General features: G+C 53.0%; 4 protein-coding genes across 4 annotated transcripts; 3 read left to right on the top strand and 1 right to left on the bottom strand.

Moving 5' to 3' along the window:
* The first annotated feature begins 2018 nt into the window (after positions 1 to 2018).
* On the top strand, positions 2019 to 6843 carry HD553DRAFT_295758 (ARM repeat-containing protein). Its single transcript, XM_046178497.1, has 17 exons — positions 2019 to 2217; positions 2293 to 2963; positions 3028 to 3417; positions 3487 to 3585; positions 3643 to 3749; positions 3804 to 3958; positions 4022 to 4187; positions 4279 to 4496; positions 4553 to 4836; positions 4909 to 4967; positions 5045 to 5261; positions 5326 to 5519; positions 5582 to 5679; positions 5746 to 5775; positions 5843 to 6037; positions 6104 to 6216; positions 6285 to 6843. Exons 1-17 carry the CDS (start codon positions 2109 to 2111, stop codon positions 6405 to 6407), a joined length of 3228 nt encoding a protein of 1075 aa, XP_046036856.1. The 5' UTR covers positions 2019 to 2108; the 3' UTR covers positions 6408 to 6843.
* A 125-nt stretch (positions 6844 to 6968) lies between these two features.
* Positions 6969 to 9026, top strand: HD553DRAFT_284128 (putative ribonucleoside-diphosphate reductase). The gene is made up of 8 exons (XM_046178196.1): positions 6969 to 7434; positions 7518 to 7661; positions 7745 to 7839; positions 7920 to 8014; positions 8078 to 8199; positions 8259 to 8377; positions 8448 to 8593; positions 8664 to 9026. Exons 1-8 carry the CDS (start codon positions 7114 to 7116, stop codon positions 8864 to 8866), a joined length of 1245 nt encoding a protein of 414 aa, XP_046036855.1. The 5' UTR covers positions 6969 to 7113; the 3' UTR covers positions 8867 to 9026.
* HD553DRAFT_331450 (amine oxidase) lies at positions 9027 to 10775 on the bottom strand. Its single transcript, XM_046182017.1, has 4 exons — positions 10610 to 10775; positions 10396 to 10530; positions 10286 to 10334; positions 9027 to 10212 (listed from the first exon to the last, which is right to left on the bottom strand). The coding sequence occupies exons 1-4, from the start codon at positions 10700 to 10702 to the stop codon at positions 9080 to 9082; spliced, it is 1410 nt and encodes a 469-aa protein (XP_046036854.1). The 5' UTR covers positions 10703 to 10775; the 3' UTR covers positions 9027 to 9079.
* Positions 10776 to 11728: 953 nt separating this feature from the next.
* HD553DRAFT_24692 (uncharacterized protein) lies at positions 11729 to 15061 on the top strand. Its single transcript, XM_046177316.1, has 5 exons — positions 11729 to 12090; positions 12203 to 12908; positions 12976 to 13072; positions 13133 to 13327; positions 13395 to 15061. Exons 1-5 carry the CDS (start codon positions 12015 to 12017, stop codon positions 15036 to 15038), a joined length of 2718 nt encoding a protein of 905 aa, XP_046036853.1. The 5' UTR covers positions 11729 to 12014; the 3' UTR covers positions 15039 to 15061.
* Positions 15062 to 16532: the final 1471 nt, after the last annotated feature.

Here is a 16532-nt window from a genome sequence, read left to right as displayed (position 1 = left end):
GCGAAAAGAGCCGTTTAAATCGTGCCAGGTGGCTTTCTTTAAACTCGTTCGTCCGCGATGGAGTCGTCGTAGGTACTGGTTTCACACAGAACAAGCGAGCCTGGGTGTGTGGGAAACCCTCACGCTTCGCTCCAGCTTTAGCCATACCAAGCAGCCGCAAACTCGCCAGGCGGTGAGCGTGAGCTTAATCTGAGATTTGCGCGTTCCTGTACTGTAGGTGGGAAGCTGTGTCGGAGCTGTTCCGTACAGAGCGCTATGTGAAGTGACTGGAATATCTCGAAAGCTTGCTGCCTGAGTAGGCGCACGCGAATGCAAGTTCATCGATCGCCAATTGTACGAAGGGCGTGTGTGGCCCGGAGTGCGCCCTCAGGTTTGCGCAGTGGAGCAGCGACCAAGTCTCGAGGGCAGAAGAACAGGCACCGGGTCGGGTAGACACTACTGTCGAGTCTATCTATAATATACCGGACGTTCATGGTTCCATCTTGACAGACTCTGAACACACAGACCACCAGTCCCACCTGGTTGCCCAGAAGCCGTTGTGATACATCGAGAAAGAAGAATATGTGTATACCCTACCTCGGCATTTCGCACAACAGGGTATTGATCACGGACTGACTCGGCGCATCTGAATATATGACTTTGATAACATGCCGGACGATGATGTTCCGAGAGCTTGTGAAGCGAAAGGCAGGATCACTACAGAAGACTGTCATAGTCAGCCCAGACGCGGCTGATGATCACTTTGCCCTGTCGAGAACATGGAACGAGTTCTGGTAAGGAATACCTCAAATCATATAATTACATCCCAGGCTCGATCTTCGCTTCGTCCTCCCCTGGCTTGCGCTTGTGTGAAAAAATGATCCACCACAGCCATCCTCCATTCCCTCAATTCCTTGCTACCAGACGTATCAACCCCATTATTATCCTGCTCCCCCTTCAACTTGATCTTGGTCTTTTTCCACCACCCATACATCTTCTTGGTCTTCTCGAGCAAGGCTTCATAGTCTTTTGTATCGCGGCGAAAATTGTATTCTGTAAGCAGGCAGAAGTCCGAGTCGATCGTAGACTTGATCAGCGTCAAGGTCTGGTGGGCCCGGACTTGTTTAGGCATACCTGAGCGAGTCGACTGGCTACGAAACGAACCGGCGCTACGGGTCTTGGCTACCCAGTCGTCTCGGACCTTTGCCCCTCCGACTATATCCAATTGCCTGAATAAATCAGGGAAACCAGTGGAAGCTGACTCTCACTGAGACCTTCCACGACTGGGCGCAAGTTGTCCGGGCGGGAGGTCGCCACCTCAGTGTGGTCCCTGGCGCCCCCGTTGAGAGCAATTCGGCGTGCTGCCTTTCCCACTTCAGATTAGGTCCCTTCGCCTAATCCTTGGCCGGGATGTTACGTTTGTATTTCATCAACGGTATATCCCCATCTGGGAGCAAGCTTGGCCAAAGGCGCCTCACGTGAAAAGTTTTCAATCGATGCCCTTGATATGCCATCGTCAAAGCCGTTTCAAGCCTATTTCGGACCTGACGCTGGGTCTCTGAGTAATGCTCACGGTGGTCAATGACCTATCATCGGAGCTTCAGTACCGATAAGCCAACTCGATGCCGTCGTTGGGTTGGAGCACACCAGCTATAACGGACTGCTCGATCCAAACTCCCGTTTGAAAAGTTGCCACTGCTGTATCAATTTGTCAGAGCCACAGTATTGGTGAGACCGCGCGATCATGGAGAATCTCCATGTCAAAGCGTCTGATGACTATCGTCATATCTCTAGTATCTTACGGAATCAAAGCTAACTTCGGCAATCCTACCAAAATCCAAGAGCGCACAGTTTCAGTTGGCACATCGCGCGAGGATCCAAGTGAAACGAGTAGGGCGACGACCGAGGCGGATCTCGACGTGTTTCCCATGTCCGTTCATGATTTCAACCTGGCTCGCCCGGAATTCGAATCGTAAACACACTCAAGTTGTAGCTTCGTCCATACCATGACTTTGATGCATGATGTCTTATAGGTACGACTGCCACTTTGACTCGAACGCTATACCAGCAGGACGTCGATATATCTAGAGGATACGGGTTTCATACAGAATACTCGTCTCGCAAGCAAGATGAACTCGGATCAGGAGCTGTATCATATCTTGGAAGCCACCCAGCAAGCGGATCAAGCGATTCGAAATAATGCTGAAAGCAGCTTAACCTCATTTCTGGCTCGACCAGGTAAGTCCGTGATCTGGTTGTGTTCAGATGTCTGCCCATGATGTAAGCTCAACTCCACGACCCGAACTATGCTAGATGCCGGCCTCAGCCTCTGTCGAGTTGCCCTTAGTCAAGAGGCGGCTCATCCGATCAGACAGATGTCTGCTCTTGTGCTGAAGAAATACGTCAATCAATACTGGTCGGCGATCTTTCCGCAGTTCATCGGACCAATGACCGATGCAGAGGTCAAGCGTCAGATTAGGACCCTATTGTTGCAAGCACTCGGAGAGCCCGACTCGAAGATACGCATCGCCATCGCTTTTGCGTTGAGCAGCATCGCCAACTCCGACTGGCCGAACGACTTTCCCGAGCTGCTCCCAGGACTTTTCACGATCTTGAACAGCAACAAGGATCAAAATGCTGTCCATGGAGCGATGAGAGTTCTGGCCGAGTTTGTCCGATCCGACATTATGGAAGAGCAGCTGCTGGACCTCCTGAGAGAAAGCATGCCGGTTCTCTTGGCGGTACTACGCTCTCCAGAGACGACATTCAGCACCAGGAGTCATTGTATCAAGATCTTCAGAACCAGTAGCAAGACTCTATATTCAATGAAGGACGAACACCCCGCCGTGGTTACGCAAGCGATGGAAGCGGTATTACCTGCTTGGATTGCCGCTATCGGCGAAGTCTTGCAAAGAGATTTGAATGATGAACTGAGTCGGGACACCAACTGGGATGGTATCAACACGCGGAACGAAATTTTCAGGGCGAGTCCGACGTCGTCGTCTATCTTGCTGCAACGGCCATGGCTGATAAGCAGCCCTCAAACAGACCTTGACAGTACTGCAAGCCTCGTTTCCCCGTGTCCTTCAGCCACATCTAGCCTCCTTCACGCAGCTATCGTTATATCACCTAACGACACTCGCACCTCACTTGCACGCCTATTACCTTTCGACTTCTGCCTCTGCCCCAGAGCCCCCCTCAGACCCCAACCCTGAAGACGGCCAAAATGCTGGAATCGTCGACCTGGGTGCTAGCATCCTAGACTTCTTGACCGGAATCAGCCGCGCCAGGAGCCTTCGAAGCGTTATGGTCACGAAGGACGAAGGTGCCGGTCCCAGCCATGGGTCAGGTGCGGCTATGAGTAGAGAAAAGCCAACTCAGGTCCTTGAAAGTCTTGTGTATGAGATTCTCGGATGGACGCAGATTACGCGAGAGGACGTAAGTCTGGCCGACGCCTCACAAGTACAGGTAACAGATAGCTGATGTTCTCGATCTCGCCTACGAAAGGCTGAAGTATGGGCAGAAGATCCCAATGCTTTCGTGGCGGACGAGGACGACGAAGCTGATGCTTACAGTTTGAGAACTGCTGGTTTCGATCTGCTTGGTGTAAGTTTAGTTTGATATTAGTATGCTCTATCAGTCTGACGTCCATCCCTGGATCAGTCGCTCCTGGATAAATTCGAATCCACGGTCGCCAAGGTCCTGCAGATCACCTACCGTCGCCGGATGGAAGAATCCAATCAACTGCATCAGAGCGGGGACCAAGATTGGTTGGTCAGCTGACTTGTTGATTCGTGGATATGACTGACATCATGGTAAACCAGGTGGAAGCCCCTGGAGGCTGCTCTTGCCTGTGTAGGATCCGTCGCCGACGCTTTGCTGGACATGCGAGACGAAGAGAGCAACGAAGGCGTGACTGAGAGCTTTGATCTCGAGAATCTCTTCAAGGAAGTGGTGCCGAACTTGCTCAATTCGTCAGGTAATTCGCCTCCTAACTTTGACATGCGAAAAAAGTTTCTAAATTCGCCCCATCCTATCCCAGATTCGCCGTTCCTGCAAGGTCGCGCTTTCGTATTTGCTAGCCAATACGTCTTGACGTTGGCGGAGACGGGTATCAGCAAGCAGTACCTGGAAGCTGCGGTGCAAGCGCTCGAAGCACCTGGTGTCGAAAGCGTTGTGAAGATCTCGGCTATCAAGACAATCAGGAAGTGAGCATATTTGAGTGCTGCCGGCGCCGGCGCGCCGACGACTGCTTTAAAGAGCACGTACTGATCTCTCTCTCTCTCTCTCGCAATCCAGCTTCTGTCGTTATATCAAGCCAGAAGAGCTCCAACCTCTTTCGCTACGAATCATTGGCGATTTAGGCCCTTACCTGACGGAAGCCACGGAAGAGACTTTGGCTCTTGTCCTCGAAACGATTCGAGCTGTTATTGGAGTCGATGGGAGTATACTCGATGAGAGCAGTACCCAACAACTGGTGAACGCTATCTTGCAGGTCTGGGGTACAAACGCGAGAGGTGAATCTCGCTCAATCCGCCGTGAAAGGCACGATCTGACCTACTCTCGCTTGCAGATCCCGTTCTGACGGCTATAGTAGAAGAGGTGTTCGAGACGATTGCTTCATCACCATCGCAAGCTGTGTATGACAGTCTGATCTCAACAGCTATGCCGCCGCTCTCGGGCATCCTCACCAAGCCTCCTTCGCTAGAGGACATGTCGTCAGCATCGGTTGCGGTGGAGCTAGTGAACGCTATCATGCGTGGACGAAAGACAGATCTTGGCGAACAGCTTGGACCAAATATCTGGCCAGCTCTTTTCCATTGTATGCTCACCACAGAAGACAGTGACACTGTGCAGGTAAGGAAACTTTGTGTTAAGTCTCTGATCTGCAGTTGCCAATGACTGACCGTGGCGCTTTTCTTGCGCCAGTACGGATGCAATGCCCTCACAACCTTTGTCAGGAAATCCGGACCCCAGTTTTTCGCTTGGTGAGCAAGGATATCGATCCTGGTCTCACCCTATCCTGTCCGACCACAGTACTCATGCCTATCATCATCGATAACAGGCAAGATGCTAGCGGAAGGTCGGGACTTGATGCTGTCTTGGCTGTCTTGGCGCGACTCATCGATCCGTCGTTTTCCGAATCGGCCGGTCTCTGCGTAGGGGATCTGGTTTTGCACCTCCTCCGAAATGCTGGACAGCATCTCACAAAGACCGTGCCGAGCCTGTTGGATGCGCTCGCAAGAAGGATAGCGGTAGCGCAGAGCACAATCTTCACTCAGGTATGTATGTATGCCCCGCAATCCAAATCAAATCAGTCTACTAAATGGCCCTCGACACCCGCAGACGTTGTGTTTACCCTTTGCATACCTCTTGACTGTCGAGCTAGACTTGACGCTGGACCTCCTTGAGGGCATGACTATCGCCTCACCTTCTCAAGAGTCTGCAAATCGAGTGCAATCCGGTCTCGAGGTTGTCCTGTGCTCCTGGTGCAACGACGCCGTGGACACAGTGCAAGGGAGCTACAGTATCCGCGTCAAGTGAGTCACGGAAAACAAGCCTGATCACAAATCGCTGGACTGACGTGTGCCGTTGCACACAGTGATATGGCTATGTCCAACCTCTTGGCATGCGAGCGCCCATCCGTTCGCGCGCTGATGGTTAAAGGGGATATGGTCGTCGACGAGGAGAATCGTAACAGTGAGCCTTGGTCCGGCGGATTCGGCTGCGAGTGTTGTTACTGAGTCGACCTTGTGTTTCTTGCAGCGATCATGACTCGATCACGTACACGAAACAGTGAGTCTGCGTACCGCCTAAAACGTTCAATATGCATACTGACAGTACACAACCCTTTCCGTTTCAGACCCTCACAGGTTCGAGATGATCCCTTTCCACCAGCGAGCTTTGAAATACCTTCTAGCGCAGCTGCAGAACACGGAAATTGCCGAAGCCGAGAATGCGCAAGACGTCGATATCGCCCCTGATGACGGCGATGACGATTGGGAGGAGGAGGACGACCTCACCAAGAACGAAAAGGATGAGATGGCTTGGCTGAGTGGTAGGCTTGTCGTTTCACTGATAATATGCCGACGGTTTCGCTGATATACTTTGATCCTCTATGCAGACATGCTCGGTGGGGGCGGAGGCGGTGGCTGGGGCGACCTAGACGATGATCTCGATGGACAAGACAATGACGAAGATTTGATGGGCGACCAGATCATGCAGGTCGACATGGGAGTGAGTCGAACTCAAAGGGATATATCTACATGATGATGACGATAACTGATTTTCGACGCCGTACGCAGTCCCACATCACTTCCGTGGTGAGACAAGCATATGTCAAGAACGTGAATGACGTGCAGGATTTGTGCAACCGTCTCACAGACATCGAGAAGGCTGTGATGAGTCGCAAGGTCCTCTCGATGTAATGCAACTTTAGCTCTTGTCTTCAATAGATATATCGTAAAACCATGCGATTGATCTGAATGATCTGATGAGCGATCATAGCCGATACGCTGCCTCAGAAGCTTATCTGATAATGCGGCCGAACTCAACGATCGACAGGGAACGCCATCCCCGAAATGGTCAGTCGCGATCACTCGAGGTCGGTCGATCGAGAAACGCGTCGCGACGCGATTTGTTTTGTTTGTCGTCTAAATTACCTTATCAAATAAATGATGGATGGACTTGTCGGTCTTCGATGCATCATCGGAGGTTGCTTAACGGATACATCGGACTCTTTCGTCGGGATACCAATTCGATAAATACTGCCTGTATACCCGTGGGTACATAGAATCTGCGTCGAAAGAGACGATCCGAGCGGTGGGCTTGTTGCTTGTTGAATCCATACTGTCATTTTCTGACGATCTGACGTGTCATTGCGATAGAGATCGAAAAGACGCGTCAGAACGCGTCCTAAAGTGGGTGGTGGGGGGATGGCACGCGACGGATATATAGGCAGAGAGGGAGAGAGAGAGGGCGGGGGATCGATCGCGCCCGCAATTTGTTTTTCCTTCCTCTTCCCATCAAACTACCTTCATCTCGATTCGGTCTATCAACCATCCCACTTCGTGTCCTGCCATCGCATCTACCCTCACAACTAGATACACAAGGTCCATCCCAGATACATTCACAATGTCCACCGACTTCGAGACCCCCAGCAAGCCTCTCGCCAACGGCCTCTCCGGGATTGATCTCACGAATGGATCGACAACCTCTTCGGCCGCTCTGAACGCCAAGTTGCAGGCATCGGCTGACGTCTCCAAGACGAGCAAGTCAGACGCTGAACCCGAGAAGACCGAGCCTGTTGATGAGAAGGTTGCCGCCATCGAGGCTCAAGAATTGGAGGACTCGAGGAAGAAGTTTGTCGGCGAAGTAGACCTGCCGGAGAGCGAGGAGCCTCTTTTGAAGGAGTCCAAGAGTCGATTCGTCTTGTTCCCTATCAAGTACAGAGAGGTTAGTATTCTCACGTCTGTTTGGTCGTCCTGCACCGTCCGCTTACCACGATTCGGTCTTCACGCTGCAATTCCTGCCCGCAGATCTGGCAAATGTACAAGAAGGCCGAATCGTCCTTCTGGACTGCCGAAGAGATCAACCTCGCTATGGACTGCCACGACTGGGAGAACAAGCTGAACGACAACGAGCGATACTTTATCGAGCACGTCCTGGCCTTCTTTGCTGCCGTGAGTTCAACGCTTTTGTTCTTGTGCCTACTATGTGTAGACCATTAGTGGCTTACCACGTGCGAATCTATCTTTTCCTCCAGTCTGACGGTATCGTCAACGAAAACTTGGTCGAACGTTTCAGTTCCGAGGTCCAATGCGCCGAGGCCAAATTCTTCTACGGTTTCCAGATCATGATGTACGTTTCTACGCGAGAAACTCGCATTGATCCCCCATGACTGACCTGTCGGTTTGCTTTCGCCACTGCTTCTGTCTCAGGGAGAACATCCACTCCGAAACCTATTCGCTGCTGATCGACACCTACATCAAGGACCCTGCTCGACGAACTTACCTCTTTGACGCCATTGACACCAGTAAGCCGTTTAGGCTTGTGTTTCGATCAGAACTCTCGCTCATCCTGGCCGACCCTGTTCCAGTCCCCTGCATCGCCAAGAAGGCCGACTGGGCTTTGAAGTGGATCTCGGACCGACGCAGCACCTTTGCCGAGAGGTTGATTGCGTTTGCTGCCGTCGAGGGTATCTTCTTCTCCGGGTCTTTCGTAAGTACCAATCTAGATTGTTTGTGTCAACAGGATGCTTACTTGCCCTTCCATAACAGGCATCCATCTTCTGGCTCAAGAAGCGAGGTCTTATGCCTGGTCTCACGTTCTCCAACGAGTTGATCTCGCGTGACGAGGGTCTGCACACCGACTTTGCTTGCCTGCTCTTCACTCACCTGTAAGTCAACTTTACTAGATGCACTCTTGGACTTGAGATCACATCGCTGATATACTTCCCCACCCTATAGTAAACGCCGCCCTCACCCCGACACTGTCGAGAAGATCATCCGAGAGGCTGTCGAGCTCGAGTGCGAGTTCTTGACCGATGCTCTGCCCGTTTCGCTGATCGGCATGAACGAGAAGTTGATGTGCCAATACATCCGCTTCGTTGCCGGTAAGTTTCGCAAAATGTTGTTGGCAAAGGCATCAGTTGGAAGCTTACCTATCTTCGGCTATTCCCATAGACCGATTGCTCGTCGCTCTTGGAAACGAAAAGGTGTACAATGACACCAACCCCTTCGACTTCATGGAGATGATTTCTCTCCAGGGCAAGGCTAACTTCTTCGAGTCTCGTGTATCAGCATACTCGAAGAGTTCGGTCAACCAGAGTATCGATGCGGATCACTCGGCAGTCAAGAAGGGATTCACCATGGACGACGACTTCTAGAGCACTCGCCATATTACTTTTGCTCTGCGCGTCGATCGCGATCTCTTCTACGTCTTGCCATACCCTACTCTGCTACCCACTAGACTTCAGTTGTGCACTACTTCATACTCAATAGTTCAATCTTGTATCCAAATTCTTGCAAGGCCCGGCCGCATCGGCGGTCTCTACATGTAAAAGTATGGGAATCATACAACTCTCGCGATATTCACGTCATCAAGTTTGGGCGTTGAGCAGCCTCACAGCTCGCTTTCCCTCCTTTTCACCAGTTTCTACGGCTCCTGTGACACTGCCCCTATTGTTCAAACTGGTATGCTCGCCGGCAAAGAGCAGTCTGCCTTGCCATTCGGGCTTTCCTAATTCCACAAAGTTCAGGGGCGTGACTTCGTCTGCGGCTATGACGGGCGTGGAGGTGGCGCCTAGGGCATAGGGGTCCTTCGACCAAGAGGTCAGTTCCGAGACGATCGGTCGCTTGGCTTTCACACCAGCGGCTCGTGGGAGGTTATCCAGAAACAGCGAATGGATCGCCTCGGTCACTTGCGCGGTCGTCATCGCCTCGAGCTGTACCGCAACAGGAGCCGGTAGATAGGTGAGCAAGGTCGGGTGAGGCGTGAGGGACGATTCGACGGCGAACGACGCCGTCACGAGCGATACCGAGTTGAGAAGAGCACGGGCATCTTTGAGAGGCGCTTCTTCCTTGGATACCGGAGAGGCAGTAGGCAAGATGGTGAACGCGCCTACATCTGTCGGCCACCACGCCTGATCGTAAGAGAGCACGATCTTGCCGAGTTGACCAACGTGGGTCTTTTCGATCGCCTCGACCTTTTTCGACGATAGGGGAGCTTGGAACAGGTCCTTGTGGGACTTTTGCAACACGGCGAGTGGGATGGTGCAGATGACCAGACGGGCCGACAGATCGTCACTTTCAGCGTTGCCAGTCGAGGTGTGAATGTCGACGCCTTCACCAGAAGCCCCCGGGTTCACGCCGAGCACGGGCGTGCCAGTCCTGATCTCGCCTCCGAGGGCGGTAAAGCTCTTGGCGAGGGCGTCGATAACCCTCGAATAGCCGCCTTCGGGCCCAGCGTCGGTCCCCTTGAAGCTGTCCTCGTATCCGTTCCACCTCAAGGAGAAGCGTTCCAACGAAGCGCCCATGCCGATCTCGAGCGTTCTCGTGAGTCCCTCTACTTGACGTTTCTCTTCGTCCGAGAGCGAGGTGAAGAGACCTGCAGCGTCGTGCTCGGAGAAGAGGAAGGCGCCAAGCGAGCCCGTGCCAGAGGACTTTGAAGCTTTTTCCAGCGCTTTGGATTGGTTGCTTTGTAGTTTAGAGACGATCTCGGGATTCAAGACCTCTATCGAGTGGGACCATGATCAGACAAGATGTTTTAGCTTGATATATGATGACCGACAAGAAGCCCAACTCACTGCCTTGCGAGATCACCACGGAGCGTGCCTTTTGCGGTACGGTGGCTTTCTGCATAGCGAATCGATCGATCAGCCGCTTTCGAGACCTTGTCACACCAAAGAGAACTGACGATGCCGAGCTCCTCGACCAGATCCCTGACCGGAGTTCCCTCTGCGTAACCATGAATCCAAGAACATCCAAGATCCACCGGAGCTGGAAACAAGTCTTTGCTCGTATAACAACGTCCTCCGAGCCGGGATTGAGCCTGTAAGCAAGGGAATCATACCCGTGAGCGAGAAGGGTGGATACATCCAAGCTACTACTGGCTGAGTCTGCCTACTCACCTCGAGCAAGACGACCTTTTTGTTGGCTCGAGCGATCGTCCTGGCGGCGACGAGACCCGCGAAACCAGATCCGATGACGATGGCGTCGTACATGTCTGCGATCTGTGGTAAGAGTGGAATCGCAAGTCGCAAGATCGTGATGCTTGGGACACTCGCTGACTTCTTATGAACACACGAAGAAGGAGAAGAGCAACTTGCAATTTGTGATCTGTTTTGTGTTCACAACCACCTCGAGCTTTCCTCGGCATTCCCGGTCCGGCGGATACTCGGGAGTATGAGACAAGATTACGTGATTGTGACTTCCACGTGAGCCTAGCGCAGGCATGGGAACGTGGCGACCATGCTTTGTTTTGTTACGTCAGATGTTACGCCATCGTCTTGATGCTCTCCCCCTCCCGTGCTGGCTGACTATAGCGCCTGGTTACCCTCTCTCTTCTGCCCCTGCTGCCCCCCCCCCTCTGCCCCGGAAGAGAAGATTTCTAAAATCACGCACACACCCACACACTCGCTCACCCAACCCCCATTCTTCTCCCGGGCGGCCTTGGTTCGATGGTCGACATCGTAACAGTGCGATATATCAACGTCTTCTCTTATCCCGTACCCACATTCCAACTCGTTCTCGCTTCAGATCACAAGCATCTCTCATCACGATAGCAAGTCTGCAAGAGACGTCTCCTCGACCTATCCAATCATAGTCATCGAGAAGCTTCCTTGGGCGATACCGAACCTCACATCGTCCTGAAACAAAGTGGTCGACTCCTGCTATCGACAATCTGTCATCGTCCTCAACCTTCGGCGTCTTTATCCACCCGCTCATCAACCTCATCTTCATCTGTCACACTACTGAGACACCCTCGTTGCAAATAGTTCCAGAGCCGATACCATTCGGATCAGGTTCAGTGCCTCGCATCCCTTTCGCCCAGAGATTATGCTCGATTCGTCAAAACGCTTCGGACCCCCCTCGTCGTTCTCTAGCCAGAACTACCCCTCCCGAAAAGACATCTTTTTCAATAAGAACAACAACAACGACATCACTGGCATTAGACACGCCGACCTTTACTACACGAACAACCTGAAAAGAGGGATCAGCAGGGCTGGGCGGAGAAGAGATTGAAGGAGGAAGAGTAGCGCGAAGAAAAAAGGAAATCAGCAACGGAGCTCTTGTGCACCCGTTTCTGAGCGAAACTGACATCAACAGGCATCGCTTAGGGGGAATATAGCACCTCCCTACGACGATTAGAAGATAAACTTTGAGAGCACAACAAACCACGGTCGCTCTTCACCTATCACGAGACTGCTATATAGAACGCATAGCACAACGAACTGGTCGCACGACCCATCTCCCATACACATACACACACCTCAAACCACCTCCACGCAAACCAAATCAATAGTCTACCTCGAAATGTCCAGTGCCCAGGTCAAGATTCAGCCTGGCCCTCAAGCCTCGACCAACCAGAAAAAGATGCTTCCCCCTGGCAGTAAGTCGCTGTCGGGCTTGTCCGAAACTTTTCTTGGGCACGACCGAGCAGTCGATCATGGTTCATTACACGTGCTCATCACGGTTTCATGACCTCGTTTCGCATCTCACAGCCACTACTGCATCTGCTTCTTCTGCTTCTCATCCCGCTCGCCCCGCCACGGAGAACAAACAAGGTCCCTCTAATTCCTTTCTCCATCAGCCCAATCCCAACCCCACCATCCCCAAGGTCCGTCTCAAAGTCAATAACGTCAACGCCGCTCCAACGACAAGCCAGTTCTTCTCGGAAGTCGGCCCTTCGGGTCCTCGTCCTCGTCCTCCAGTCAAGTATCATTACCCGATCATCCTCGATGATGACGAGGAGGATGACGAGGATGACGATGGGGATGCCGATTATGCCGAGGACGACGGGACGTTCTCCTCTCATCGCAAGAGGAAGGATTCCGTTCAGGCTTCTGCCGACATTCCCAGAAAGAATACGAACGAAGGCAAGCACAAGAAGGTAGTGAGCAAGAAACCCGATGGAGGCAAGGATCGCAAGGGGAAGAGCGTGGCTCGGGAAACGACCGAGACGGGCAAAGCGAACGGATCGGTGGCGAAAGGAGAGACTGACAGGGAGAAGCGCACGGCCGATGTCGTCAAGTCAAAGAAGAAGGACCAGAAGTTAGCTTCTATCGAACGTAACAGCGCGAGGAGGGAGAAGCTCAGTTCGGGCATGGGAAGCATCCAGACCATCGCCAAGGCGTCTGGTTTCGCGGATGATTCGGATGAATTGAGCAGTCTGCCAGATGAATACAAGTCGGCAGACGAAGCGGCCAAGTAGGTCGATCCGGAGCTTGACGAGTAGCTTTGAGTCTCGATGGCTGACTTGTTTGAGGACAAACAGAGCTGACCGCAAGATCAAGCGAGAAAAACGTCGACGAAGACACGGGCACAAGCGATGTTCCTGTTCATCCCACTCGCATCGACATCGACGTAGAGAGGTGAGCCTGAAAACCGCGGTTTACGATGAAGCATAGCTCATATCTAATCGCCTTCAATAGCGCAACGTCGACCTCCCGCTGGAATCCGCTTTCGCCGGGTCGTTGGGACCGGATATGGAGTTTCCTTCGGGCCCACCTCAAGCATTGGAAGACGAGCCTCAGCTTCCGGACGGAATTGACCCTTCCAATGTCGAAGACGTATTCCTCGATGTTGCGCCGCCGAACCTCGCTTGGAGTACTGACGAGGAAGAAGAGGTGAGTGCTAAACAGTGGACAAACGTCAAGTACCTGCATCAACTGATACTAATCTTGCCTGTAACAGGAGATCTTGTTTGCCGCCCTCGACGATTTCGAGGACACGGCCCAGACCGACGACAATGGCGCCAACGATACGGATGCTACCGAAGATGAATCCAGTGCGACCTTCTCCTCGGACTCGGAAGACGATGATTTCTTCATGAATGACGAGTTTGGATTTGGTCCGGCCAGCGATCTTCCTCTTGTTCTGATGGAAGACTGGTCCGGCAACCTAGTCTTTGCTCAACCGGTCATTGAAGCAGAAGACAAGGCTCGACCGAGTCGTGGAACCAGCAAATCCCGAAGCAAGGGCAGCAAGAGGTCCGGCAAGGGAAGCAAAGGGAGCTCGGGAAGCACCATTAACGGCGAAGGTCCCGCTCTATTGGTCGATGCCGAGGCTTTCGAGACTGAAGGTGACGGATACGATGATGGTATGAGTGATGGAGGCGATACGACGGACAGCCTTCCCGAAGAGGACATGCCGAGCCCGCCAGACATTATTCCCTTTTCGCTCGCGGCTGCCGGGCTCGAAGCCAACAATGCCGCTTTCGGAGTGACGACGGTCGACGAGGCCGCCTTGGCCAGAGACCTTGGTCTGCCCCTAGCGGATGCTAGGCATTTGCTCGAAAGGGCTCGGGCGGAAGAACAACAACACATCCTGGGAGGGGTTTCCAATCTCAATGTGGATGCCGATACGGTCATGTCAGACGTGTCGAACATCCAGTCGACGCCTTTCGACACCACGCATGCATCTGTCGTCGGGTCTAATCCCGCTCTCCAGAATCAATCGCGTACAAGCTCGGCGTCGTTGAACACGCCTCCTGTGATGGACGCTGTATCGCCCGGGGCGCAAGCGGTCGCCTCTCCTGCTCCCTCTACTGCCTTGTCTACCAACGCACCCATAGGTCTCCCGCTCATGGGATCATTTACGCGTGACGCAGCGGATCCAGAGCGAGTGGCCGTCATCGATGGTACGGGCAAGACTGCACCTTCGCCGTTTGTCCGTCGAGGGGCCGCTCGTGGTCGAAGCAGTGTCAAGAAGAGGACGTTTGGGCAGAGCCCTGCCGCCTCTCCTGTTGGCAGACCGAGATACTCGTCGGTGCCGGCTTCCAGTCGCTTCGGCTCGATGCGAGGTTCTCCGTTGCACCCAAACTTGCGTCACGAGCCGTTTGAGCGCGAGGACACGCCCTCGGACATGGAAGTCATGGTCGAACCCATCTCCATCGATGACGTGCTCGACGTCGACGCTCTACATCATTACACTCATGACATGGACCATCAAGCCATGCCAGATACCCACGATCCGCCTCGACACCTCCGAAACTTGCAGCGATGGGAGCGAGTTCCGATCACTACCTTTCGTCGGAGTCGTCATACCGGAGACGCTACTGCCCTGTCACCAGGACAACAATCGAATGTCGGGCCCTTTCGAGGTAGCTTTACCAGCCCATCGATGGCTTCGACATTGGCTGGCGCGAGCACCGGTCCGCTCGGGTATGCGCACGGCATGATGGTCTCGCCCATTCTCGAGGCGGTGCACGAGCAATCTTACAGCCACGATATGCGGCCTCGACGTCAGAAGAATCGCAAACACACGTCCAACGGTACCCTCGCCCGTAACCGGACTTCCTCTCTAGGCTCGATGCCGCCTCTCAATCTCGGACGATAAACATCATTCGGATCCTCTCGCATTACGACTCGTCTTCGGTCGTTCTCAAGAATCTGCTCTCTTTTCTCTGTATATCTGTGATTTTGCACTTGTATATATACCTTTTTCATACCTGGCTCCAGACCAGTCACGCGGATAACTCAACAGCCTAAGAGCGCAAATCATCATGTAACGAGAATGATAGAATACAAGTACCATGCTTTGAAAACTTTCAGCCACAACAGGGACGTTCGTTCCGGCGCCTCTTGACCTCCGGATCGATAACCTTTCACACTTCTCGGCATCACGCGTTTCGCGACGAAAGCCGAGGAGGACGCGACCGGTACGGAGGAGGAATCAGCCTGGGTGTACGATATTATTCTGATGGATCCTGCCCACTTGCTGATAGCTAATCACGACGACATCTCGCTGCAATCGGTAACGACCCATAACGACCCTGACGCAACGACTCCAGATACATCAGTAATCCGGGCTTGAGGCTGGATTCTGGATCGCCGTTCATTCACCATGTCGAGAGGTAACCGGGACAAGTACAACCCGAAGATCACGTCTCCGTCCGAGTCGAACTTTACCATCGAGGATGAGCCGAACGATTATGTCGAGCCTGGCACTAGAGCTCAGGTGAGTCGAGTTTCGAATGATCGAGTGAATGTTCCGTATTGTTCGGCCATCACGGGGGTTCGGTGTTTCATCGTCACGCGAACAAGAAGGAAAAAGGGGAAGAAAAGTTCCAAAGGAAGATTGGGACGAATCTTTTGATGGATGAGACGAGGATCGACAGAGAGCAGAGAAGATCAACCAACATGTTGTCGGGTCGATCATGACGACGACGAATAACAATAAGAAATGAGAGATGGGACGGGACAAGGAAAGAGGTCGACATCCGAGCCCAGCCAGTCGGGAAAGACCCCCCAATCCAGCCTGACGACCTTTTACCACCATGTCGCTCTCTCGAACCAAAATCTTTCGAGATCGTTATCGCATGAACAATTTGTTGGACCGCGACGCTGACTGTAAATCTCCCGGATCCTGCCACATAGTCGTTCCACATCCCCGACTATTACTACGAACCCTCGGCCCAACCAGAGCTGAAAGCCCCGGTCCCTCGATCGTATCCCAAGGGGTTGACTTTCTCGGAGTCTGACAGGGACCTACCCTACAATCTCGCCAACAACAACAGTGGCATCTCTCCGTCTCCGTCAATCGAATCGTTTCACCACGGACCCGACGATCGGGTTCGATATCCAGAACTCTATACCGCGGCTACGGGACTGGGTCTCGGTCTCCCCAACGAACGCTCTTTTCCCTCTCCAGATCACCTGTCCGTTCAGCAACCTGCATACGCATTAAAGGAGCGTCAAGGTTACCGTGCGGGCAGCCCGGTCGTGCCGATTCAGGAAAAGTTCGGAGCTGAGGATCCTTTCAAGTCGGAGTCTGACAACGGTCATTCCAATTTCGGAAGCAGGGCAGCCAGTGTACGCTCAGGTCGACAGG

The sequence above is a fragment of the Filobasidium floriforme genome (assembly GCF_021052385.1).
Source record: "Filobasidium floriforme strain CBS 6241 chromosome Unknown HD553scaffold_10, whole genome shotgun sequence".
NCBI lineage: Eukaryota > Fungi > Basidiomycota > Tremellomycetes > Filobasidiales > Filobasidiaceae > Filobasidium > Filobasidium floriforme.
The sequence above is the reverse complement of the archived record's forward strand: the minus strand, read 5'-3'. Positions and strand labels throughout refer to the sequence as shown.

Bases quoted from the DNA above. Each gene is read 5' to 3' on its own strand.
- HD553DRAFT_295758 (XM_046178497.1), top strand. From the start codon at position 2,109: ATGAACTCGGATCAGGAGCTGTATCATATCTTGGAAGCCACCCAGCAA. The intron at 3,418-3,486 runs GTAAGTCTGGCC...CGCCTACGAAAG, and splicing joins CGCAGATTACGCGAGAGGAC to GCTGAAGTATGGGCAGAAGA. The intron at 6,217-6,284 runs GTGAGTCGAACT...CGCCGTACGCAG, and splicing joins TCATGCAGGTCGACATGGGA to TCCCACATCACTTCCGTGGT.
- HD553DRAFT_284128 (XM_046178196.1), top strand. From the start codon at position 7,114: ATGTCCACCGACTTCGAGACCCCCAGCAAGCCTCTCGCCAACGGCCTC. The intron at 7,662-7,744 runs GTGAGTTCAACG...CTTTTCCTCCAG, and splicing joins TCCTGGCCTTCTTTGCTGCC to TCTGACGGTATCGTCAACGA. The intron at 8,015-8,077 runs GTAAGCCGTTTA...ACCCTGTTCCAG, and splicing joins CTTTGACGCCATTGACACCA to TCCCCTGCATCGCCAAGAAG.
- HD553DRAFT_331450 (XM_046182017.1), bottom strand. From the start codon at position 10,702: ATGTACGACGCCATCGTCATCGGATCTGGTTTCGCGGGTCTCGTCGCC. The intron at 10,531-10,609 runs GTGAGTAGGCAG...CCTTGCTTACAG, and splicing joins AAAAGGTCGTCTTGCTCGAG to GCTCAATCCCGGCTCGGAGG. The intron at 10,335-10,395 runs GTCAGTTCTCTT...TTCGCTATGCAG, and splicing joins TGGTCGAGGAGCTCGGCATC to AAAGCCACCGTACCGCAAAA.
- HD553DRAFT_24692 (XM_046177316.1), top strand. From the start codon at position 12,015: ATGTCCAGTGCCCAGGTCAAGATTCAGCCTGGCCCTCAAGCCTCGACC. The intron at 12,909-12,975 runs GTAGGTCGATCC...GAGGACAAACAG, and splicing joins TCGGCAGACGAAGCGGCCAA to AGCTGACCGCAAGATCAAGC. The intron at 13,073-13,132 runs GTGAGCCTGAAA...CGCCTTCAATAG, and splicing joins ATCGACATCGACGTAGAGAG to CGCAACGTCGACCTCCCGCT.